The sequence below is a fragment of the Bombus affinis genome, chromosome 2, assembly GCF_024516045.1.
Source record: "Bombus affinis isolate iyBomAffi1 chromosome 2, iyBomAffi1.2, whole genome shotgun sequence".
Classification (NCBI taxonomy): domain Eukaryota; kingdom Metazoa; phylum Arthropoda; class Insecta; order Hymenoptera; family Apidae; genus Bombus; species Bombus affinis.
Window position 1 is genome coordinate 9,754,007 of NC_066345.1, and position 26,957 is coordinate 9,780,963.

The 26,957-nt window shown below is 44.8% G+C and overlaps 1 protein-coding gene across 18 annotated transcripts in view; it reads right to left on the minus strand.

Moving 5' to 3' along the window:
* Positions 1-26,957, minus strand: part of LOC126928900 (regulating synaptic membrane exocytosis protein 2) — a 69,455-nt gene that overhangs the window by 31,822 nt on the left and 10,676 nt on the right. For 9 of the 18 annotated variants that reach the window (XR_007717000.1, XR_007716996.1, XR_007716993.1 and 6 more), the window contains exons 3-7: positions 18,182-18,454; positions 17,092-17,313; positions 16,296-16,530; positions 6,919-7,132; positions 6,237-6,426 (exon numbers count right to left, since the gene is read on the minus strand). Coding sequence is in view for 1 of the 18 variants with exons in the window: in XM_050744756.1 (XP_050600713.1) it covers positions 6,237-6,426; positions 6,919-7,132; positions 16,296-16,530; positions 17,092-17,313; positions 18,182-18,454 (1,134 nt within the window). In the remaining 17 variants the exon portion in view is untranslated. The other 9 variants (XR_007717003.1, XR_007717004.1, XR_007717007.1 and 6 more) reach the window with 8 other exon arrangements.

Below are 26,957 nucleotides of genomic sequence, written 5' to 3' on the forward strand. Positions count from 1 at the left end.
CAAATTCCTGGCGTGACTCGACTGATCGCTATGAAAGTAATTCGTGAAACGGACTGTGACGTTGATGGATTCAAGCTGACCTTCCTGGAAGAATATCCTGCGTCTGCCGGATTGTATAGCGTTAATCAAGCCACCAAAGGAACTCGGTATCGATCGCGTCATCAGTCGCAGGATATTTCTGTCGCAGGGCATTCTGATGAAAGAGAAGCTGAAGAGAATGATGGTAGCCTTCGTGGGCGATGCGATGCGCGCGACACAGAGGATACTCGAATCTTGTTATCGATTCAATTGTAATATACATGGGTGTGTTACACAAATTCCGTAAATGTTTAACGATCGAAATATTTCATTCGAGTATTCTCCAGATTTATAAAAACGTATCGTTTGTGAAGTGAATCTACATGTTTAAGAGCGAATGGTAAAACGATCAAGCTCGACAAAAGGAGAAAGCACACTATCATACATCTAATGATCGTACATCTATACAGTATGAATAGTTACTATGTTCATGCTTTGCAACATGCTTTATCAACAGGCATACGAGCAGAAAAGCGACAATCAGTCCCTTCGAACGTCCGATGTTCGAGGTACTCAAGGTTCCTGGCATGCGACAGCGACGTGATTGCATTTCGTAAAAGAAAAAAAAACACCGTTGAAGTTGAGGTTTCTCTGTCGAAGAGCGACTCGACTCATCTGGTGGATCTACTTTAGGGAGAGGGGTTGCCTCCTTTCGGTTTCCAGTTGATCGTGTCGATCGTGAGTGAGTCGTGGCACTTTGATTTCGCAGACAAATATCGTAAAGTATCATTCGTACAGGAGACGATTGGTTCTATATTAAATCCCAATTTCAATCGTATCTCTCAGCTTTCGTTTATTACGATACTTTGCTTAACCCCGATATAATTGGCTGCCTGAACCGTGTCACGTTTATCTTTTATTCCTCCTTGTTATTTCTTTCGTTTTTTTTTCTCTTTGTTTGCCCTAATTAAAGGATCTAAGGAACTTTGGATTATGCACTCGACACGGGCTTTTCTTTCCACTTTTCATTTCACGGCACAGAGTCGGATGGAATAGTTGTAATTAAATATTTCATTAACGGAGTTAAACGCGCGTTCGGAAGTTCCGTTAAGAACTCTTTTTAAACCCGAAAGAGGTCGCTTAAAATATGTTCGTTCTCCCATTATGAAATGTGAGTTTCAATCCATGATTTTTTCCCTTCCATTTTGCTTTTCTCTGCCTTTATTTAAAATACGCGCAACTTAGAAACTAACGCCGAGAACTAGTTTTCGTTTCATCGCTGGTACTGCACGGGCGCAGCCAATTACATCCGTGTTTCGTTTCCGGGACGCCGAGAAGTCGCGGATTTATCAAAAGACACCGCGAAACTGATCGACGAGACTTAACGAGGTCGTCGAGACTCACCACTGCTTCGGATATCCTTTGGCCGTGCTCCAATTCGATTAATTATGAAACAGGTACGCCTCTCTCAACAACCAGCCATCCTTTCGGCCATTTTAATTGGACGTTTTGGAACGGTACCGACTCGTGAAATCCCCTATTCTTCCACGAATTGACAGTCGTCACGTTCCTAACAGATCTTAACTTCCCAAACTATTATTTCCAAGAAAATCATACGAAAGGTTATGACCAGGATTACGAAGATATATCGATATTTATAAAACAAAGTAGCATGAACGTACATAACTTTGATTCAACGTAGCCGGGATATCGGCAGAATGGCAAACGATTATCTCGTGAAACTCTCACAAATATTGTTTCATCAACATTATCCGCTCGAATGGAGTTCGTTCAATAACAGAATCCACGCGTGTCAACTACGGAATACACAATTTAATTTCGTACGATGGTTATTTTCGATCATGATGAAATTTCTAGACATTCTGATCATCGTATACGTTTATCAACTAATCGTGGGTTTCTGATCATAAACGATTTTTAAAGAAGAATCGTCGACTTGAATGAACAATGGTCCAATCCCGGAAGAAGGTCGATCTTGATTCGACGGAAGAAGTACACGAGATTCATCGCCGATGGATAAATTGCTCGATTGCCGTTCGTTTAATCGGACCGAATTTAATCTTGCTTATTTGCTTCGCATAATTGGAGCACGGCCTTTCCATCCCCTACAGTTTCCTGTCTTCTTCTATTTATCGAACGATGATCCGTAAACTGGTGATTATATCGACTTGCCTGAAGATGCACGCGATTCGAAACTGGCCCCGAGGATAATCGTTCGTTCCCGTTCGAGACAAAGATCTCTTACGAGATCAAGACGCAGGGTAATTGTAGAAACTAAAGGAGAACGATCGAGTGATATTTTCGCCGTCGAAAAAGGGGCCTCGGGAACTCGGTCACGCCGGCACCGTGACACAGCCGCAATTCCCTCGTTCTCGTTGCGGCACCGAGAATTTTTCAAGAATTACCTCGACCTCTTGGCGAGCACTGAATTGTCGTTTTTATTGCGGCTCGTACAGGGTGTTCCGGACGGGCTTTAAGAAGCTATAATTTCCCTCATTTCACCGAGGAGAAACTTTGAAACATACCCCCCTCCCCGCCATTGCTACACGTGTGCTAAAAATCGATACAAGATTTCCTGCTTTATTTCATCGGGAGGAAAATTCTCTGTCGTAAAGTCGTCTTGTGAAATACTTTCCGTCTATAAATCCAATGTACGTTGCCGTAAGTATTAAGACACCTACCGTAAGTATTTGTTTAACAGAAATTTCTACTGTATCTTTATATTCTAGTCGCTTTATTGTAAATCTATATTATATATCATAATTTAATTACTTTATTATATCTATATCTGTATTATGATTTAACTCTACCCTCCTCCTGACGCCTCGCTTCGCTTTTGTATATCGCTGAATATTTCCTCTTCATATTTTGAAATAGTTTATTCGTATTGGAAATTAGTATATTTAAATATGTCGGGCAAATGTTTAATAAAAAAGCCAGCAAGGTTAAAATACTAAATAAAGTAAAATTTATTAGAGTTTCCTAGTACCCAAATACTTACGGTCGATTAGTCTTTCTCTTTCGAAGTGCCGTTTAAACTGAAAGCATTGGAGACGTCTCGTCTATCGTTTTACCCACCGGGGAGAGATTCGAATCTCACGATCGTCCTTAATTCACAAGTTCGCGGAAGCTTTCTATCCGGGAACGAACGATTAATCGGGCAAACCGATGCAAACCGTCGCGGTGTTCTATGGCTTATAAGCGGTCGGTTCCGTTCGAACGAATTCAAACGAGAGACATCCGAGACGGAGTGTGGGAAAGATTCGAAAGAATGGCCGCGCGCGAATCGAAATTCGAAGCCGATTTACGGAATCGTGTAATAACAATAACGGATAATCGAACCGTGGTTGCCCATCGGCCGTCCCGACGCCGGCAAATTGACAAATACGTCCAGCAAGGAGGCTATCGGAAAACCAGCGTTTGAATGCTGTAAGCCATCCGTCCGGAACGACGATGACGAACGATGATGTCGGCCCTGTTTGCTCGACTTTTCACGCAATGACTCTAGCCTTTTTATTACTTCGATATTTTTTGAACAGCGCTTATCTTCGGTTAATCTTGAAATGGTAGAGTAGAACTTGCTTCATTTTACGATTGATTGAGAGTTTAATAAGAGGACGATAAATCTTAATGGATTAGACGATTTTATATCGTGTTATATTCTACGCTGCTGGTCGCTATTATCAGTATTAGGGAACGTGCTGATACTTGAGATTAGGATTATCAAATCAGACCGAATTTTTGTCTTTGCAATTACCGAATACGAGTGTTTTTAACAGTATCAGCATTTGCTTTTATCGATACAGAAACATGATTACGTGTATTTATTTACTCTGGTTATATTGAGTTAATTCTGATTAACTGTATCAACATAGCAATATCATTCACATCATGAGTGTCTTATAATATGGAATACCAGATGAACTAAAATTTAGAACTTTCGAATAAATATAGACTATTCAAATACGTACAGCCAGCAGTATATCATTAGAAATTTATCGTTTCAATTTCATTCTACCAAATGAAGATGAAAAACTGAAGAAAGGAGCGATTATACTCGCAATCCAAGCTCTTCTTAAACATTCTTCGCTTTAAAGTTGTAAGGGGCCAGCGGCGAAGAGAATAATCTTTTCTCGCGAAAAACAAGCTGACAAAGAAACGAGTTTCCAATTAACATCGACGTTCCGTTTTCGAAAATTCGTCAAACGAAACGGCTCGACGGTGATCCCGTGGAAACTTGATTAAACGTGGTCGCGCTCTCTCGCCTCTGAACCCCTGCTCGTTTAATAACGCGAAGCGATATATCGTAGCGGGATGTATCGTGTGGTGAATGAACAGTGGCGATGTGAGGGTTTGGATGAGAGTCGGGTGTATCGCGAGACGACGTTTCACACGAGTCGTCGGAACGGCGCTGTGAAACTAGCGAAGAACGCGGAACGATCGATAACTAGGACAGAAACGTCTCTCTAGAATATCCGGAGGATGGAGATCGAGATGCGTTTTGATAAACGATTAGAAAGGCAATCGATAAATGAGCTGAGAAGTCGATAAATGACGAGAGAACGTGAGATCCGGTTTGCTGGCGTACCGTTGAGTCGCGTTGTTTGATCCAAGAGAAGAATATATATATATATATATAATACGTGGCTAGTTTAAGAAAAATGAAATGATGAAAGAGAGAGAAAGAGAGAGAATGGGGGGTACGCGAAGAAAGCATCCTATATTCTATGTCACTATATCACGGCAGGGGAGATTTTTTGGGCGAGGCCCGAGAGCTTGTTAGTGGTGAGATCAATCCAAGACTCATGCGATCAGGTGCGATCAACTATGTTTGCCAGGAACGTTGCATTCCCGACGTGTTTCGTTAAATACTCTCGCTCCGTGACACGTGTCGCTGATTGCTAGAAAGACGTTCGACGAAAGGACGTCCGAAGGACTTTGCACGCAATAGTAGCAACCAGTATTCAGTTAATGAACTCGATTTATATATATATATATATATATATATATATATATATATATTATATATATATAAGACATATAAGATATATATACATAAATATGTATTATGTATACTATATAGAAACTGGTGCGTCGGAAAGTAATGTCGTAACGAAAAGGACGCGAATCCAAGCACGAAAGCCTTCAAGCTCGAAGTTTGGGGGTGAATCGAGCAAAAGAGGTTTCTTCGTCATACGAAGTATCACGTTAATGTAGTATGAAATGACAAAGAAAGAAAGAAAGTAAGAAAGAAAGTGGAAAAAAACATATAGAGATTGAAAAAAAGAAAATTGTATATGTTTGAAGTAAGACGCGTCAAGGCGCGAGTGGAGACGGGATCTTTCCCTCCCTGAAACTTCGGCTCGCCCGGCATTTGACTTACGTCGAATTAATTAACCCCTTCGTTACGCATTCGATTCTATGTGTGGTCGAGTTGACGTTCCATCTTGCGAACGAGATCAACGAACAAAGCGTCTAAGGCAAATTACATCTACGGTGCTACCGTACGCTACTAAATAACTATCCAAAAAAAAAAAAAAAAGAAAAGAAGACGAAACGTAAAGAGAATCGTATCTGCCATCGAACATTCGACGGGCTCTAAAACGCGTGGCCGTGAACGAAAGGGTTAAGTTGAAACGTTACTAAAACTACTACACTAGTGGTACATGAACCAATCAAATATTATCAGGCACTAAACAGACCACGGAGATAATCATCGTTCTATGTATCTCTCTTCGCTAAAGCTATGTGAGAAGCAAGGAACGAGGAAGAATTAAAAAAACCGTATTCCACTTTGGACGACAGAGATCCGCGACGGTTTTTTATGCGCCATTCATACAAGTTCGGCGCGATTCACGCGGCAGGAAAAAAAAGTAGAGCTTGTAAAATTTGTAAGCGTGTCAATTGTTTCTTCTTTTACTTTTCTTTTTTCTTTTTTTCTTTTTCTCTCGACACGGTCGGCACACGCGCGACAGAGACCCCTTTTACTCGATCATCCACCGGCTACTTTCGTTTTCCTAAGTGTATACTTCTAATCGAAAGCGACTGCCTGGCCATGTTTCGTACTCGAGAGAAACTCGAGAGTCAAGAGAAACCGATGGAACTCTAGCCTGTATATGTGTGTTGTTCGATCGACAAGCAAAAGTATATTGCCGAATGTGATCGATCGATGCGAAAGTCGAGTAACGGGCCCGTACCTTGGGCAGGTCGCCCCTGTTGCTGTCCTCACTGCTCGTGAACGTGCTAGAGGTGTCTATTCCGGAGTCTTTGGTCGCGCTGTCTTGGCTACCTTGCCGATCGGCCTCCCAAGACCAATCCTCCTGAGGGCCGCCGACATTGGTCCCACCGTGAAATCGCACTGTCTTTTTCCCCCTCCTCTCCGTGAACCTAATGGACACGCCACATACACAGGAGATACGAGAACGTGTGTGTCTGTGATAACTGTGTGTTCGTCTGCGAGTGTTCTCTTTAACATGGATGTATATATACGGTGTTGTTTGTATAGTGTCCCGTTTACAGTTTCGCACTCTACCATGTGTCTAATACTTTCGAACTCAGAGACAGAGCTCCTACGCTACGTAACGATCTTTGATCCCGAGTTTGCCAGAGATGGCGAATTCGCGTGACTCGAAATAATTATATTACTGAACAATTAAAGATCCATCGTTTGATCCAATAACACGTGAGAATGAAAGAAAAGACACGTTGGAAATTTTGCATCCAGGTATCGCCAGAGACTGGCAATCCCGGGACGACCGACGCGAACAGCGCGAAAGAAACGAGCCAAAAATAAAAACAGAATCGAAATTATAAGATACTCGAGAGATAGAAAATTTCTATGGAGAAACGAACGCACGATCGCCAATTTTACACACGCACCTCCTACTGTCGGAGCGCCACTCGTCGCCACTCCTTCGGAAGCTCCGTCTCACGAGAGTGCTCTCCTCTTTTCGCGGCTCTCGCGGTGGATGATGACCGTTATATTCGATGGTCATCGCGGCCATGTTGTGGTGCCCGTTGTGAGGTCCGTTGTGCCTACGTCCACCGCTGGACATCGATATCGGACCTCCCGTATGGTGGTAGTACCCCTTCCCTACAGTAGATCCAAAACGTTTTCGTTTCCTCTGCTCTCTTTCTCTGCTATCCGATTAACCGTCACATCTTTAACTCTATTCTCTACCATATCATTTATCCCCATTTATCTCTCGTTTACTTCGCAATCCCTTTGTTTCCTTAACTTCCAACCCCTTACTTAATCCTTGGTAAGTTTGCCAGACTCACGAAAATTCTACGTCCTAACACGTCCTATTACAACACCGTCACGTCGTTCATAATCAGAGGCCTAGCGAAAGCTAACCGCATGTCCATATATTCCATCTATACCTTCCCCTTCTCCACCTAATTTCCTTTCACTCCGGAAAGACGTGTGCATTTTAGTGTATCGCGTTCGTTAAGTATACCTGTCGAATTAAAACCAGCCAATAGATAGGTGCAGGCTTACCCTTTCGGGGGAAAAGTGTGCGAGGAAAACGGTGCTCGGTTGGACCGGAAGTCATCCGGGAGCCGCACGGCCGCCAGAACGCCGCTGTACACGCTTCGGTGTGTGCAAGGCTGTGTGTTGTATGTGTGTGTACGTATGTGTGCGTGCATGATAGCGATGCCGTTTCTCGAAAAAGCGACCACAAAGTTTCCTGCCTGGGGACTTACGTATATTTAGGTGAGACATCGAAAGACAGAATTCCGCACGCTTCAGGCGAATCGTAGACGATGTCTGATTGATTCCCTTGAGAAACAGTCGTTCGATGAACGTATGATTCGATCGTGAAAGGCTGAATCGTCGGAGGGAAACGCTAGCGTGCGAGAATTCACGGGCACGGAGTGGAACGTTTCGGAATAATATAGGGGCACACGAGATAAAATCTTCGTCGTAGTTGCACAGTATCGCATGTATGGGTAGAGAATGTGGGTCTTCGAGACGAACATCGAAGCAACAGAATGTGAGAATGTCGGGAGTATTCTTTGGTGGGCGATTTGTGTACGTGGCGTGAGTGAGGTGTAAACGATAAGATACTTGTATACCTGTGCACGATTCGTAGCCGTCCAAAGTAGAACAAATAAAATCTGTTACAGCTCTGCCGACCGATCGCACTTCCACGTCGAGACATTCGAGAATCCTCTTCTCGTTCACGCGAGTTTTAATCTGCCACGAACTATCGCAAAATTTCTCTGTTGATTCTTTTCGTTAAAGTCTGAAGTTAGAAAAAAGGAGGGCGAACGTTCCGTTTCGTCAGATTCGTGAAAAATCAATTTCGAGTAATCGCCGATGATTGAAAGAAACATGACGCCATGTGAGCGCACACGTGTCCCTTGGCAAATCGTTCGCTCGTTTTCGTGCGTCGTTAGGCTAGTCGAAAAAGCCCAATGACGAATTGAACTGTCAAAGAAATAGCTTGATGTTCCAGTTAAAAAGAAACGCATCGATCGAATCGTACAGATCTTCCGAAAATTCTGACGCGATACGTTCGCGACCGGTCGGCAGATGACGTACACACACATGCACACGCATACGCAAAGATATACATATAATATATATATATATATTATACATAAAATATATTATATATGTATATAGGTAAATATATATATATGTATGCGTTCGATTCATATATATAGCGGAAAACGAACTGCCTTATTTGCATTTGAGAAAATTAGTAGGTACCGCGAGGAACTGACGATTCATTCTGTCCCCGGGCTTCTCCCTCGAGCTCCTGGAAGTCACCACCATGGACGGCGGTTTATCCCCTAAAAGGCGATCTCTCTTTAAATCACACATGCTGCGTCAGATGCGTAACGGTGCTTCGCTTATCGCTAAACTTAAAAAAAATAGAACAGAACACGAATAAGAGCGGTCGCGATTATCTCTTCAAATTCGTGACGACGATTCTAGAAATCGTTTCTCTCATTTTGACTCTCCCCTCCCCCCCACCCCGCTCTCGGAGAATTCAAGTGTGTGTAGATGCATGTTCAAACGAGAGAGTGGATAACAATAGTAGTCTCCTCGAAGAGTATCAACTACGTTTTGGTGGTAACGCAGGGATGAATGGTAGTAAATCTCTGAACAATAATTCTGGGTGTCTATACTCTAGATATATAGATCGGTTTCGATGCAAACAGAGAGGGAAAAGAAAAGAAACAAAGATTGGTCACTGCTATGAGAACTGCTCTATATGTTTAAACAATCGAACACTGTATAAACTAATGGTAATCGTAATACATTGCAGGCAGAGTCTGGTGTTCTCTCGCTACACGCAAGAAGTAAGTCGTCGTTTTCATTATGATACGGCCCGGCCTCGAGAATTCGATCTGGATCGTTTCTGAAAGGAGGATCCAGCCGGAAGGAAGGGGGTCGACGAGGTCTCGTTCGTCGTGCAAGCTCGCTGCAAATAAGGTAAAGGATCACGCGTCATAAAATTGGCAAATTGGCCATACGATCGCCACGCGAGACGCGCCTGGCGTCGTCTCCTTATATAACCAAACGACGTATCTGCATCTGTATCGGTCCGCATCCTCGATTTAAATGTGAAACGTACCGAATCTTGATTTTATGATGTAACGAGTTATAAAATGTGAATCTTCGTCTCTTTTTCACGAGTCGCGATTAGTTACCGAGCTGGCAAGTGTACTTGAACTAATTCGACGTCTCGTAGGAACGAAAACGCGCCCCATTTTGCAATACTACGACGGGGGTTGGGAACGTTCAGGGTTGAAAGAGTAGCGATAATCGGTATTCCGCGCAAAAGACGTCCTTTGCATAATCAGTCCCGGCGGCCGCTACAAAGTATTACGCGCGAAAGAAACGTTTCGTACCGTGAAACGAACGAACCAGGCAGAGTGTCAAAGGGTGTTTGAAGAGCGTTCGAGATAGGCAAGATAGGCGCGCTATGACTATAAACGCGATACCTTCTACCGTGCGATAGTATCGACGATAAATAGAAAACTCGCGGTGCAGATGTAAATAGACACAGACAGTCGTTAGTCGAAGCTACGATGACGCGAAGTCTTAATTTAAAAGTTAGATGACGCCGAGTTCATCCCTCCGGATCCATCGGTCCCCAGGTATTCGCGTCCGTATCTGGTTCGCGTTCCACCCACATTGAAAAATCGCTAAACTTAGAACGCAGCACTGTGTGTACTTTATTCCGACGACGAACGAGACCGATGAGGGGGAGGTAGTGGTGAATTCCTCGACACAGAAAACTCAAGATCGACTGATCGGAGACCTCGACGATAATTGCAGCTCCGCAGCCACGAACGTCCTTTCATTTGGCAGCCGTTCGCGACGAAACGTCGCCACATCGCCGTCGCGATATCCGCGTCATATCCTGACCCATAACTCTACTGTATATTAAATATATTAAACGTCGTTTCTCCCCTTCTACGAGAGTTCTCTGTGTCGCCGGTGGATGCGTCGATAACGTCAGCATGGAACACGCGTAGGACGATGGGCGGATAGGGAGGGAAGGTTTTAATCTACGGGAGTTCTCTCCGGGAACGCAGGTTGCTCCTGAAAACGAATTAAAATCTGTTTAATAGAATTTTAGCCATGAACGGGGGAAAACGTGGATGGGTGTCGGGCCGGACGGAAACTGTCAAAGGAGAAAGGTAATCAAAGGCGGAGCAGGCTCGATGAGAGGCCAAAGCGTGGCCGTGACAATTTATCCTTCGCCTCTCCCTTCTCCTCGTCCGTCTGGGATCCGATGGACGTGCAGCAGCTCTCTGCGCCCCTCTGCAAATCCTTCGTTAAAGGGAAACTTGCGAGATGCGAGCGCGCGCGCGTAAACGGACTTACCTCTCGTAACTTCTACAAACTAATTTCACTAGTCACTAATTGTATTGTGTGCATCTACGAATGGGAGCAACAACGCCGTCCGACTGACGCCGGTCACTTTTCCTTTTCTCTCTCGAGTGCGTGCGCGCGCGTGACACCAGCACACACGCGACACACGAAATCATCGCGAACGAGCCTACACGCTCGTCGCTAATTATCGAGCCAATCCCCTTAATCATCATCTATTCAAATTCAACTCGACGCGATTCGACGCCTTCGATCTTCCTTACTATTACATGTCTTGTTAGACTTGTTTTCTGGATCGTGTAATCGACGCATCGATGCTCTTTTTAATTCCAATTGCACGACATTTATCGTTTGATCATCATTGTCTTTCTACAACTCTCGGTTTACCCATTTCTATCAAAGTTTAACCCTAAAATTCATTTTCCTATCGAGGGAAAAATAATTCAGCGAATCAGGTCACTGTTTAAATCTTCACGGCGATCGTCAACGTTTGAACAAAAAGATAGCTAAATTCGAAACGCTATACAGAAGTGACAACGACTTTAATAGGCACGATCTCTGCATAACAGCTAGCCCAGCCATCCGCATCAGCGCGTACGCACCAAGCGTATAGCTGTATTACTGTCGACGCGTCTCACTTGTACATACAATTTCAGAATCTCTCTCGCCGTTCCGCAACGTTCAACTGCTTCAGACATCCAGCGTTTGCATGAATACTGAGAGCGGGTAGACAGTTCAGTAGTAACCAGTCTGATTATCCCGACGCTGTTCCCAACCATTTCGAACTCCGCCAATGTGTTTTGTAAGCCTTTAATCTGGCTTCGTTAAGACTGAGCCAGGGATAGTCCGAGAAATTATTGTAACCGGTGTTAAACGGTGATTTTGCGAAAGCTTTTACGAATTACGAGTAGCTACGATTTTGTTTGTTTATACGGATACGGTTAAAAAAGACTGGGCCAATTATATCGTGGAAATATTTATAAACGAATTTTCAATTACGTGGCGGTGAATAGGAGGAAATCCCGGATGGGGATTAGGAGTCACTAAGTTTCTTGGTTCTATCGGTAAACAAAGTAATTTCAATTCCGATAGTCATTTCCGGATGAGGATAATGCGGGGTCACGAACCCGCAGCCTGTAAAGGGAACTCGAATCCGAGTCCCGACCAGTCGACCGTCAAATTGCAATGTCTTCGGATTAAATTTCGATGAAACTGCCAGAAGGGGTCGTCTGCGTCCCGACAGCGCAGTTCTTGGGTCCCTAAGGTCGATGCACAAAGAGTCGCTCGACGTGCTATCGGAAAAGCAGTACCGGTAACGTGAACCAGAGACCTGGCTATAGTTTGCTGCGAATGAACTCATTTAAAAATTGAAAGGAAGAAGGTAACTGAATAGTAAAGGGGGTGTTAAAAGTTGGAAAACGGTCTATTGCTTTGTAATTATTTAACGCGTTCTCTGCGAATGATCGAGTTGGCAGCTTCAATTATGCCTATGCTGATATTCTTCTGTTTAATTATAAAGTGACATTAAAATCAACGAAAATATACGTATCATGTTTGCTGCGATCTTCATTCGGTTTGGTTCGCATTTACTCTCGATGTTTCGTATGCAAACGTATTATATATAATGAAAATCGGATTCACGATTCACGACCTTTGCTTGCCCTGAACATTTGCTTTCACGAAGAGTATCCCTTTGGTATTAATTCTAACGCGTATTCCGCCAGAATTAATGTCCCTAATAAAACTCGTACAAGATTTAGAAGACGCTCTCCGCGTGATCTTCAAAACCCCGACCTCTTCATCATAATTTCATCAGATCTTCGTGATACAGAGTGTCGAGGAAGAAATGTCACGAGTCCACGAGAAGAGATGCGTTTAATACCAGAATTGCTGAATCTCGGACTATCTAACGCTGACGCTGACGATTTTTTTATGACTCCTCGGGTCGAATTAAATATCAAAGTAACCTGGCTGCCAGAAGCCAAAATCCATTAAAAGGTTAACAAACTCTCAACAATCGTCGAAGAAACTCGGAAAAGAAACTGACGCAATTTCGTCGTGCGCAATGTACCTTACGTTTCTCGTTATATTCACTGTCCTATTTTCAACTTCATTATCAACAACGATTGAAGACGCTACCTTCGTAAGCTTATAACAAATTCGTGGACCGCTTCCTCAATTTTTGAAGAGACTAAAGTTCTATATTCATCGAGAATCCGGTTCCGCCGCTGCTCAAATTCTCCATCCCAGCCTCGGGTAAAATCGATCCCGAGTAGCTGGCGACGAGAAGCGTAAACACGGTCACCGTGGAGGATCTATTGAAGCCAAGCATCCAACTGTGTGCACGACGTACGAGCATTGACGCGAACGTGGAGCGTGCATGCCCCTGTCGAAAATGCTCGTCCTGAAATGCGGGAACGATATCCCAAAGGGGTTCAGCGAGTGAATGGAACCCTCAAAGAGAAGCGTTGTTTTCGACTGCCCGGTACTTTCTGCTCCTCTTTGCTGAGAAGACTAGTTCCAGAAATAGCAGAGGGGCAGATGTTTGAATTCGCCCACGTGTTGTCCGCGTGACGTCACGCCGACCGTGTGGGCGTAGCGAGCGATGGGAGAGGGTGGCGGTGAGCTGAGTAGGGGATGGAGATGAGGGGGAAAATGCGGAAAAAAGGAACGAGGGATGCGCGAATCGGAGGAGAGGATGAAAAGAATGGTCGAAATGTACTGGCTACGGAAAAGATACTGTGGAGAAGGTGATGGAAAAGATGGAAAATTTCAAACGGGGTAATATCAAGTACTTCGTGTTCAGAGAACGTAGAGTCGATGGACCAGAGAAAGTGGTTCGAATTTTGAAGTTCAATTTTTCTCACCGAATGACGTTGAAAACAGGTTCTCATCGTTGATAAAATTTCTAAGTTGAAGGGAACATTACTTAACGACGATTCTCAGTATTTATTCGGATAGAATACTATATATCGTTAGTTGATGAGAAAGCAAGGAAAAATTGTCATTGTACCAAAATCAATGTAACTGTCGTAAAAAAAAAACATTAGAGAAATAATAGTATAAACTAGAGAAACAGAGACAGAACGGAAAGAACAATTTCTAAGAAAGTATAAAAATAAAAGAACAAAGTAAAGTGTAAAAGGCTGTAAAAGTGGAGTGTATATAAGGTGGTACGAAAAAAGGTGGAAAGATATAACGGAAGGAGAGGGGAAAACTAGGCGGGGTGTAAGATAGCCAAGAATCAATGCAACGACGAGGGCAGAACCCGAGAATTCCCGCAGGATACCGATCAGGAGTCCACACGTATCCTTGGTCAACTCGATACTCGGGTAGAGGATTGGAAAAATTGGAAGAAAATTCACCAGCAAGGATTTCTTCGCCTGATACTCTCACGAATGGAAAAAACGAGCTTAACCCTCACATTTCCATGGAAGCTCTTCCCACGAGGAATACAGAAGTTAGAGTTTCGTAGCGATCGGAAACTACTTTAAACCCAACGATATATCAAGACTGTCCTTTGAATTTCCAAAAGAATCAGAAAATTCATTTCCATCGTCTCGTCGCGCTGTGAAGAATAAATATCAAGCAGCGTAACGTTGAAGAACAGCCTGAAGAGAAAGAAAAAAACAGAAGAGAAAAAAGAAGAGAAAAAAGAAAGGGGCATGCGGACAGGTAGCTAGTGTGTGTTAGTAGCCCACGCGAGGCTTTTTTCTCCATCCAATGATGCGCACCTCGATGAATCGGTTCACAGTTCACCGATCCCCGTCACTAATCAACTGTGAGCCACGTATACGCGTATTCTCTTTCCCTCTGGCTGGCGCTTGTCCGCTCTTCGAAACCAGCTCGAATGCGTCGCATAAAAGAGAGCGCCGGTGTCGAGTGTTCTCTCGTGAACACGGAGGAACGCGTGCACTAGAACAGGCTGAACCGGGGGATCTGCACAGCATCGGTAACCTAAATTTACTCATTAGCCAAGGAGGAACCCGGTTACTCTTTCCCCCGCGCGCCTACCACCTTCACGATAATGCGGTATCGCTTTTCATCTGCCACTCCATTCGAGCCGATCTGCCTGCCACCGAGTAGACCTACTTTTCCATTTCAAATATTTCATTTGCCTCGATATTCTTTTCCCAATGCTTTCCACTATCCAATGGACCAACGAAGAACCTCCGCTCTACGCTTCATTTTCACTATTAATTCTGTTTTTTATATTTAAAGTATAGAATTACCTTAAGGATTGTGGTAAATTCTACTCTTTCAGTTGAGAATCAACGCAGAATCTCTGCTCTACGCATCATTCCCTTTATCGATCGTTTTCTTTTTTCCTTTGCTTTTTCTTTTTTTGATCTTTAAGAAATAGAATCATTTCGAGGATTTCATAGATCCTGAAAATCGATTGATATCTGTGGTATACGCGATGGAACAGATTGATTGCGACCTCGTACTGGTCCGGAACGAGCCGCTTCTTTCTTAGCTGGCTAACTGTGGAGCGTTAATCGCTTTGTAAACACGCGTACGTACGTAGAGAGCTTTTTAGACTGCATGAGCATCGGATCGGTCGATTACACTTTCCTTCGACGGCTCGCCTGTAAATATCGCGATACAGGTGCACACATTCTCCGTAAACCAATTATCCAATGACACGGAAAACCTGTGCTCTCCTCGTGCACCGAGTTTCAAGGGCAAAGCTGACCCTACCGATCAGCTCTCGCCCTCTCTAATGTCACTCTCTGTCGCAACCGATTCTTCACACCAGCCTCTGACGGTAATTCGGTGGTGGATTTGACGTTTAACCGCGTCGCTGTTGAATTATACGACTGGCACCGCGGGGACGTGACATCCCGAAAGAGTAACGGCCAATATCGTTGTCAATGAACTTTGCACGTGTCCGAGCGAACTGGTTGATCGAACGTACTTCCACCAGTCAGATTTAGCCGCCACGCCATCAACGATATATACTTCTCGAACCATTAAAGCTTCGTCTGTTTCCGTTTTGAGCTATTACTCGACTATTATTTATAGAAGAAAAACACGATCATTGAGTTTATTGGAAATTGGTTAGGAAAATGTCACCTCCTTCGCGCGCCGTCGTGCTCAATCTTTGTTCAAAGCGTTTCCCTGAGTCGCGACGCGAGTGATATTACGAATCGTTGATTTTCAAAAGACTCCACCGGAAGAAAATTAATTAAACTCGAAGTCTGAAATCGTTTATAAATTTACTCGGCTAAAGATCATAGTTGTATTAAGAGGAAAATAACGGTGGAAGAAAATTGTTGTCGCGATAATTGCATACCGGCCACGAGATTAAAGCACGGATCTCGTTCTCGAAATCGATTAAAGAAAAAACTCGACGTAAAGAAGAAACAGCAACAGAAGCAAGAATCGAGCATAGACTCACCCTTCTCGGACTCGTCAGGCTCGTCGCTAGCACACTCGGGTGTGCTTCGCTCTTCCTCGCTGCTGCTGAAGCTTCTCTGAGGCTGAAGACCAACCTGACCACCCATCGGTTGCGGTGGGTGCGCGCTTTGCGTTTGATGCACCGAGTGTTGCTGAGTAGGATGCACAGCGCTTCGTGGTGGGCCCGCTTCTACCGTTGGTTGACCGTATGTCATCGCGAGATCCGTGTTCTGATCCTAAAAAGGTAACGAACGAATCCTCTCAGGGGCAAGAAGAATCGGAAACCATTGAACACCAAGTTGTCACAAGACGACGTCAATTTTCATATTGTAACACGATATAATATTCAAGTGAGACAGCGCAGAAGCAGAAGATGGCGATGAGATGAAATGAGATGAAGAAAGGAAGGTGAAAGTGAAAGAGAATAATGCTCCGTCCTGAACGGGATAGATACGCGTTTTTCAATCAGCTGGTAACAGTAGCGAAGCACGAGGAAGTAGTATAGACCAGGATAAAGCAGACATCGAAATTTTTCGGTTCCCCTTCGATAACTTCGTTCCACTGGATCTGTTCGTGTGGCTGGGCTCGTCGAGAACATCCCCTCGAGCACCGCCCACGTAAGAATATCGCTAGCGGTCTGCTCCTACGCGCTCGCAGCTTGTACAGGGTTGTGCATAACTTGTTGAATGTTTAATTTCTCCAAGTTGCTCTCTCTTTCCCTCTTTCGAGCGTCTAACGTCATCGTCACGTTCGATCCAGGCTGAACCAATCGCGAGAACGCGGTCCCACTCACTCACCGGGTAGATCGGTCGTTGTCTCTGGTAGTTCTGTTGTTTCATAAGACCGTCGATCTCGCCTCTGTACAGATTCGGGTCATCCTCCGCGTACGCGTCCGGATGCCTCGGCGGTTGTTGCATCTGATGCGGCGAAGCTACGTGGGGCGTCGGCAGGCTTCTCGAGTGAGGCGAAACGGACATATCCACTCCGCTATCGCTCGTTGGCAGTCGACGCCCTGGGCCCTGTAATCCCCAGCAGAAAACCGCCATTTTTTCGTGCCGCAATCGGCCCGGTTTCGATTCGTCACGTGTAGGTTGCAGTGGTGGATGCAAACAGTGCGATTTGTTGCGTTCTTGTTTGATCATATCAGCATGTGGTGAACAATATGCAGTTTCACTGTGTCTTTGGACAATCTATCGTATATATTGTCATATGTATCATATGTTAGCATCTACTCACTTTAGAGATTTTCGAAGACGATTAGTCTGGCGCTATTCACTTTTGGAAGAATTTGCGACGATTTAGACTGGGTATGGTTAGTGAAAGATGTACGATAAAATGTGTCGATACCCAACGACAGCTAGTCATTCGAAACATAATTGCGTTGTTTCAAAAAAGAGAAACATTTCTCGTAAATGAACTAGCCACAGAGTAGAGAAGGCGATAGTGGTGTGTTCTGATAGGATGAGTTACGAATTGTTGTGAATTATCTACAAAATTTCCAACAAATATATAGCGAATTTTATTTGTCGATTTTTATTAATGTTAAAATGAATTGAACATGGAATTGAAGATGGAACATGTCGAACGTCGTATGTCGAATTTCATCTAACAACGTTAAAATAAATTGTTCAAAGACGCAGCAGCAATGATTAGTGACAATGAGCACAGTGACACACGGTGAGATATACCAATTGCATTGCCTTGCTTCGACCGAATTCGCTTAGCCAAGTGTTTTGCAATTGTTGTTGTAGGTTGTTTAGTAGCTTTTTAATTATTTGTTGTTGTTGTTGTACATCCAGAGCAACAGTGCGTGCACGAGCGCTATTTAATGGCCACGGGGAAGCTGATCCCCGCGGTCGAACACTAAATGAATGAAGTAAATCGTACTTGCTCTTGCTGAGAGTACTGTCTTCTGAGCAAACTTCCGCTCCTTAGTAACAATGGTAAATTCTCCTTTTCAGCCGCGCTGTGCGCTCTCTCGAGTTTCGGTCTTTTATCCTGAGTTTGGTCCACGAGTCCCGGAGGACCACCCACCTGCATGTCCTGCATCCGTCGCAGCATCGCGTTGTCCCCGGCTGCTAGGCCCGCCTTCGTTATCCATTGTCCGGTCTTCGACAGCAATTCTTGCTTCTTGCGACAGAGAATGCACACCCATATTACCTGCAATCAAACCGCATTACACAATCTCTGCATCGAGATCAAGCGAGTTAATATTTCGACTTCTAGAAAGTTTGCACGGGCAAGCATCAGGTAATTTACAAAACCGTTATCTTCTTATGGAAGTTTTCGAATCGTACATGTTGGAATTGCCGAGGTTTGGCTGGAAATAATTTTCGTACTATCGTCCTTCTTTTCCTCTTCGCTGTTAAAGTATCATCGAGACGCTAAATGTTCAAAAGCATCGGAGTTTTAAAAGTTCCAGAGTCTTCTAAAATCCTAACGTTTCTTTTTCGATCCCATCTAGCGTTCGATCGCGGGGTGTAACTAAAATAATCCACGGCGGCGCGAAAGGGAGATAGCTCTAGCAAGAGCGAGGAGAGGGAAAGAGTCCTGAAACTGATCGATCCAGGTCACCGCTTGTAGCGAGGATATTAATAGGAAATTATCTATAGGAAGTCGACCAGTTACGATGCTAATTGAAACGTGTAAGCGGGTGGTGCGAGCTTTCAATTTGCAACCCTTGAAAAACGCGCGCTCGTCCATCGCTCGAACAACGAAATAGATTCGTGGTGACACCTTTTTGCGCTCGCGGAGTATTTGTCGAGCGAGGCTGTCAAAGGATGGCGAGAATAGCGTTAAAAATACACGATACCCAAAGGGGGCAAGTGGAGAGGGCCCAGTGGCAGCGAGAAGCTCGACTACAGACGATATATTCGCTGGCAGTTTTCGCGGCAAACTGGAAAACTCGACGATCTTCGCGCAGCCGGAGGAGAAATTATTGTAAAATCCCCTTTAACGAAGTCTCCGACTTCATCGCCTCGGGCGAAATTCTTATGCAAATCCGACGAAGCTTCGAGTAACGTTAAATTAAATCAAGCGGATCCGACGCCGATGGAGGACAGCGTATAGCAACTTACTGCAAATATCCAGGTTTCTAGAGAATCTCTAGATTCTAGAGGAACCTGGGCTCGGTACGATTATCGAAACGTCTTGGTCCAACGTTGAAAAACGTTCCACGTTTCAACAACGACGAAAACACGTTGCAGGAAACAAGATACACCGTTCTTCGTACTCTTCTTCCTTTACGAAGTAATTGGAGCGGCGAATCTTTAGAAACGCGCAACGCGAAAGTACGCGCGAAGGAGTCGGCGAAAGGAAAAGGGAAATCGAGCGGCTCTTCCTAGACGAAAAGCGCATTCTTCGCCTGGCGACCATTCACTGCCTTGTACAATGAACGAAAGGCTAATAATTAGCGGGCTAGCGCGACGTTGGCGGCGGTAGCGAAGCGTTTTGAAGGATGAATAGGCGGGCAGAATACTCCATCAAGATAAAGCGTGATGGATGGACCATTTAGAAGCAAACCGTAAAACAATGCCCATGCCGGTTCCCATCGATAACACTTTCCATGCCCATTCACGCGTATTATTGTACCAACTATAATGGCGTGAACAACGTGCCGCAAGGACACGGGGCTGCTCCCTTGAATTACGACCGCTTCGATGCCGTAAAGTCCGCGGGATTAAAATACGCACTCGAGCTTTTGATCGATCGAATAATTTAACATCTACGATCCTCGAACGACGTTCGGTACAATCGACAAACTAAAAATCGTAGTGTAAGTCGGTGTAAGTCAAAATTCGTAGAATTTTCATTTAATTGCGTGTCTTAATCTTTGGTCCTCGCGATTAATTCAATTATAATTTTATTCTTTTCTATAATACTAATTTCGTGATTTGAAAAAATATAACCAACTTTTTACAACAATAAATACGGAATACCGTTCTGTGGAAAATAACGGTCAGCTGACTTTATATATTCACGCAGTATTTTTGCTCATTCCTCGACCAAGCACTTGCACATCGTTAATTATTATCATACCACTCGCTCGATAAATAGAACTTGATGAAAATGAGTTCGATTAAGATAAAGAGAAGGGATAGCAGGAATTATGCTGGATGTAATTCTCGTACAATCTTCTTGTTCAATCCGTAATCAGCCTTGAAAGTTTGTACGTATTATCATTAGCATTATTGCGTGTATGTATCATCGAGTATTATTATACTTGGTCGAGATAGAATTTGACGAAAATGAGTTCGATTAGTAATTCCTCTCGGTATTTTTTTTCGCTGGGAAAAGTGGAATTAGGCAGAGAACGGCCCAGAGACGCCAGTTCAAACGTGAATATCGCGATATACGGTCGGGCACGCATAGCGTTTGCACAATTATTGTTGTCCTTTATCGTTGTTCGATGAATCCAATGCAGATTCGCGAACGCATATTCCGCTAATCCGCGAGTCGAGGACGCTGCTGCAAATGAAAACGTGTTTGGCCCTGTTAGGCAACGCGAATCAGCTACGATTGCGCCTCGTACGGAAACGGGCTGGCTGTTTTTCTCGTCAAGAGACAATCAAGCCATTGAAAGTTTTGGCACGAAAATTTCGAACAATGTTTTTTTAAAAAAGAAGTCCTTCGATCGTATTTCTTCTTCGTATTCTTTCCCAATTTCTACGAACGTTAAACATTTAATAGTGCGGAGTTAACGATAAAACATCCCTGAATTAATTTCTAAAAATATCGACACGTCGATAAAAAACAATTTCTTGAAACGACGTAGTAACTGTCACCCGATTGCATCACTGAAACTCCAATCACCGTTTGATCTATTTCTATTCCACGATTTATATCAACGTTCTCTGTTATTATCGTGTTGAATCAATTGCATAACGAGATAGTGAGCGCATATTCGGCTCCCGTATTGTATAAACAGATAGGCCGAGAACAGAAAGGGTGGCGATTTTCGCGAGGTCGAATCGTGAGTTTTGCACGGGATAACATAATTGCATCGCAGTCGGCGTCGCATTACGTAAAAACGGGTAATGACGGCCTTAACAGGCCGAGAGCCTGTTACGTAAATAATACTTTAATGTGTCCTTTATCCGACTGCAGGGGTTGACGTTCGAAAATTCTTTCCCGGCGCGCATACGAAAGAGGATAGAATAAATTCTGCGATCTTGCGGAAAAACGGATGCGTCTCTCTAAAAAAAAAGAAAAGAAAGAAAAAAGGAAAAGAGAAGAAGAAAAAAGGTTGAAGCGTCGTTCAGGTTTGACGAAGTAGAAAAAACGAAGAAGTCTTTACGAATGGATGACACGATGAAGTGGAGGATTCGGTGCGCGGAACACAATTTACCCGATCTCTTTAGCAGCGGACGATATTTCGTCCCTCCGTCAGACCAGGCGTCCCAGTTTTTAAAAGCGAGCCGGTAAACGTGAATTTATTTTTACCTTCTTGCTGGCACTGCTTAATAAGTGAACAGTTTCCGATGAAAGGAGCGTTCCCTTTGTCGAAAACGCTTTCCAGAGCTGCCGAGCGGTGAACGTAATTATTTCATCGTTACAACGTGATTTTCGGTGCACAGAGTAACATAGGGTGCAGTATAAAGTGGGTTAAAAATATCCGTCACTTACACACCGAGCGGGACGGGTCCGCGCGATTCGAGAAGCTGCATCGTTCGATCGCGAGATTACAGACGACGGGAATCAGGGACGTCGACGCATCGAGTCGTGACGACGTCCTTTAACATAAGAGAACGTAACTGAGAAACGAACCCCTGGAGTATGGGTTTCCAGGAAAATTTACGATTCCACATGGTTTTCGAGCGTGTCCGCGTACGAGTCGTCGGTCGACCCGTTCGTCCAGATAGAGGCGTGCGTGCATCCGCGAAAGGGAGGTAGCTTTTTTTTGTTCTCGAGATGCTTGCAACGCCGACCGAACCTCGCTGCAGACTGGCGGCCCGGCCGTAGAACAGAGAGTGCACCGAACAAGAAAGGAAAGAGAAAGGGTGCACGAGCGAAAAAAAGCAAGCAAAAGAGAAAGATGGTGTCGAGGGACTGTGCAGGAACGGAGAGGAGAGCGAGAAACGAAGAAACAAAGATAGGCGGCGGCAGGGGGAAGGGGTAGGTGAAGAGCACTTCGTCGAGTTGCCTAGGTAGCAATATGTCAAGAGCTCAACCCCTTTCCACCACTCTCTCGCTCATCCCTGTGCTAGCGGCGTCCTTTTCGCCCAACCACCGAACATTCCGTACGTACGTACGTACGTACGTACGTGTGCGCTATTTTCTGCAGCCTAAAAAGAGAAAAACGTTGTTGTTGGTAGTGGTAAAGAGAAAGAGAAGGACCGAGAAAGAGAGAGAGAGAGAGAGAGAATCGACGTAGGGGAATGAGATGGCCCTCGAGGCGTCTCACCCCTCTGCCCGTCGTTACACCCGCCTAGGTTGGGTGGTGTTCGGTGGTGGTGGACCAAAGGAACGAGAACACGACGTTGCGTGTTTGGCCGTAACGTAAATGATCATTAGTTTGCCGGCTCGAGGCGAGTTGTCGGTGATTTGCATTAATTAATTAGAGGCCAATTAATTCAGATTACTTTATCACGGACCCTGTGTACGCAGGCAGTATGTCAACCGCGCTCAGGCGACGCCGGCCGAGACAAGACAATGACGACGACGACGATACAGAGAGACATCGACGTGGACGTTGACGTCCCGTTGCCTCGAGTACAGCAGCCGGCGATCGATACGCTCGTTCAAGCCAGTCCGATAACTCGCCACGCCGACAATAACGCTCGGTGCCCGCTTTCGTAATGCTCGCGACGAATTATCCTTTCAATTCGTCGATTGGACGTTCGAGTCGATCACGAGACTTACGCTTCCATTCCTGTCTCCGAACAATTGTCTAGATTTGTATGGACATTCGTCTGTCGATCGTTACCAAAACCCTTCCTTCGTCCAGATGTTTAACGGAATAACAGACGACAAGAAGAGATGAAAGAACGTTTGAGATTGCACTTGTGCTGGTGAAGGAAGGGAAGAGGTCGTTTCATGGTGTCGATGGAAACCCTCAGTAAGTTTCCCCGAGGCAAACGACGATCGCGACGCCAAGTAGCTGTCGAGCTCTTTCATTTCTAACGAGATGTACGCGAATCGTCGAGCGTAAGAGGACTTTTGCAACGGCAAAGAATCTTCGCGTCTAAAGCAGCGACCATTGAATGCCGGAAGTGCGAGAATATTTCGAAGAAAGAGGAAGAAGACGAAGAAAAGGTTGAAGTAGGAGCAAGATAGTGGACAAGAGTTTCAGTTTTCAGATAATAAAGTCTGCTGGCCGAGTGGCATCAGTGCTCAGACAATCCTTCAACCCAAACTAGCGTCGTATCGCGGCGCATCCTTTTGAAGTTTAGCCTGAAATCGCGCTTAGGTATAATACCAAGGATCGATCGGCCAAACGAAAGATCTCTCTGTCTCGCGCCTTCCATATAATTTCTCCAGATTATGGTAATTCGCTCTCGTCTCAAAACGGAATAATCGAGGGCAACGTCGTCCCGCGATTAAGGAAAGGTCGACGTAATTACAAGATTTATGCAAACGCTGAATTGGCCCTGGCCAAACGGGAAAGAAACGATTCTCGGGACGACTAACGAGGCAATCGCCGATGTGTCTGATTACGTACAAAAGAAGTTTGTGGGCGTTGCACACCTACGTAAACAGCTAATTAGTATGCAAAGACTCGACGATCGAGGTCCTCACCCTCCTCTCTTCTTCTATTCAGAGTACACTTTATGTCTCTCTGAACAACTTCGGCCTTTCCGCCTCCTCGATTTTTCGGCAAACGGGGGCCACCATCGCGTGCATTAGCGTCACGAGCTCTGGAACTTTGCGGCCCCGAACTTTTCAGCTGTCCTACATACACACGCCACGAGACTCCAATTGCCTGATTCGACCACGAAGAAGAAGCTCGTGAAGGAACGACAGATGCCTCGACGGAGCCCGCAAATACGAGAAACTTGCGGAACTTTCAATTACAAGCGGCTTATTTTACGTGAAACGGTAGCCATGCACTCGTAATGAGAATCACGCGAGCGCACGTTTAATCATTTTCGGGGAAGGGTATCCAGTTTTTCCTGACCAAACTCCAAATACGACAACCACGAATTACGTGTAGTCCAAAGAAACTTCGACGACAGTCCCAAGTTTAATTTCAACCTGTAAGATGAAGAACGGCTTAACGCGAACAGATAATTAGAGAAATGTCATAGTTAGACCAAATTAATTGTTAAATTTATAAGTGGTTTCGAGTTATGAGAAAATTGAAATTGTGCGGACGATTTTTGAACAGCTGTAGAGAGGAAGTCGTGTAGGAGAGGATCGATTCTGTGGAACGGGGGCTGTGGAATGCTGTATTGGAACGAAGGATACTTCCTCGGACAGCGTTCGATTAGAATTACCGTCAGTCCCTACCGCTCTGACATAAATACCAGAGATACACGCGTGCACTCGGCCGAACACGAGCGCACAATGGATCGACAGAGAACCTTGGAACCAGTCGCCACGTCCCACGGACCGTTGCAGCTATTCACCTCCGCGTGCCTGCCTGCTTTCTGGACCTTCAGTAATCTCGGAACGACCCGGTCATTAATCGAAAATCGCCATAATTCGACGAGCCCCGCGAACTATGCAACCTAGGTTGCATTGGTGACGCGAACAATGTCGGAAGGTTTAGGGACATTGTCTGGTTGCGCAAGTGGAAACGATAATAATTGAAATTATAGGTATTTATGTTCCACAAAACATAATTATTTTGACACTTTTTTAATCCTTAAATCGTAAGTCTCGATAGTATCGTTTTGATTGACCCTAGCAGTTCTCGAAGCTGACCTCGAAAGAGTCTCTAGACATAATTGCACGATGATTTACTAAATAAACATTAACGAAGTTCAAATAAAATGAATATTAATAAAACGACAAGCGACAAGTTGTAGGATACAAACTTATGCAGAAACAGTTTCCATAGTCTTACAGTTTCGTGTCGAATAAAGTGGCTAGCTGATTTATAGTTCGTGAAACTCGCTTATTTTATTACCAAACTTGTTACTGAAAATCTATTTAACATCTGTAGCTCCCAAAATTTCCCTAATAGCATTAATGGCTGTGATACGTACGTGCCAAGCATTTGTATCTCAATCTGAGAAGAGAAATACTCAGGATTTCGCTGCTTCGATAGCTGATCAAACAAGATCTCGACCCACGACCAGTTACCGAAGCACTACTGTACTCTACGCAGTTTTCCCTCTGAACTGTTATATCATATATAGTGGACTTTGTATCGTTTCAATTAACGGGAGCCTCCCCGATGAACGTTCAATCCGCGTTAATTTCATTAAGAGAAATGCAACTGCCTCGGCCGTGCGATACGTTTCAGCCCATCTCCTTGGCCATCCTTCTACCTATGCGTGTGCGGCCAGTTTCAAAGCCACTCCTTCCCCTCGATGAACGGGAGGCACCGCCACGCCAAATACACCGCGACCGCGTCGAAACGAAAAACAACGTAAATTTACCGGTCACCTTGTATTCCATTCCCTATCCGTTCTCTCCTCGAGCCCCTCCAACCCTGTCCGCGTCGGTCGGTGTGTCCCCATCATGGACTCTGTAACCCTCCCTACGAAACTTAGATCAATATGTTGCGTCACGTTTCGCCCCCCCCCCCTGCACGCCGCCCGACATCCATCCACCCACACCTTCGTCCACACCGCGCTTCATTCCTGACCCCAGCCCTCTACCCCTGGAACGTGACGTCACACAGGGACGCGCCCCATTCATAGGCTCTCTCACGCAGAGAGACGAAACCACAACGACTACAGAGATCGGCGAGGAAAGAAAAGAAGAAAGAAAGAAAGAAAGAAAGACGAGAGAGGAGGCGGAAAGGTGTGTATATGCCTGCTAGGTTTGATCGCATGTAATGGTATAGTAGCAGGAAGACGAAAAGGCTCGGGGAAAAAAACACTGAAGAAGGGAAGAGAAGAAAAGGGATTCGTTCGGACCCTGAGAACCGACGAATCGAAGAACCCCGTTTGGTGAAAAAGCCCGGGCTCGTGTAATTGAACGAACCTCGCGTACCGTGGCTCTGGCTCTTTCTCTTTCTCTCTTCACAGCAGTGAAGAAACGTACGAGCGTTCCGTTCTAGCGGATCGATGATGTCGTAACGCGCGCCGTGACGTTTATCATCGTGCTTGCGTGTGGCCCTGGTGCTCATGTGGGAGTACGTGTTCGCTGGACGAACCATTGGCACGCGCGTATACGCCACCTCCTCGGTCTATCATATATTTTCGGCTGTATTAAGCGAGGATTCGCTATAACGGGGATGGATGTTCGGAAAGGAACACGAGTCTCTCGGAGAACGATCAATGAATCTCTTCGAATCTGCAGCAAAGTGCACAACTAAGAAACTAACTGGCAGCTATGATGATACTTTTGCGAAAGTTTCAAAGGCAAAGGCGTTGAATCGAAGATTAAATATTTTCGAAAGTATCGTAAATTGTTGTTGCGTTCTTGCAGGATTACGTGGCCGGGGAGGGAACCGGGCGCACAGGGCTCACTTTAACCGACTGCATAGCCAGCCTCCGTTTCTTAAGCCGCGTTAGTGTACGATGAAAACCAATAAACTTACAGGAAGTTG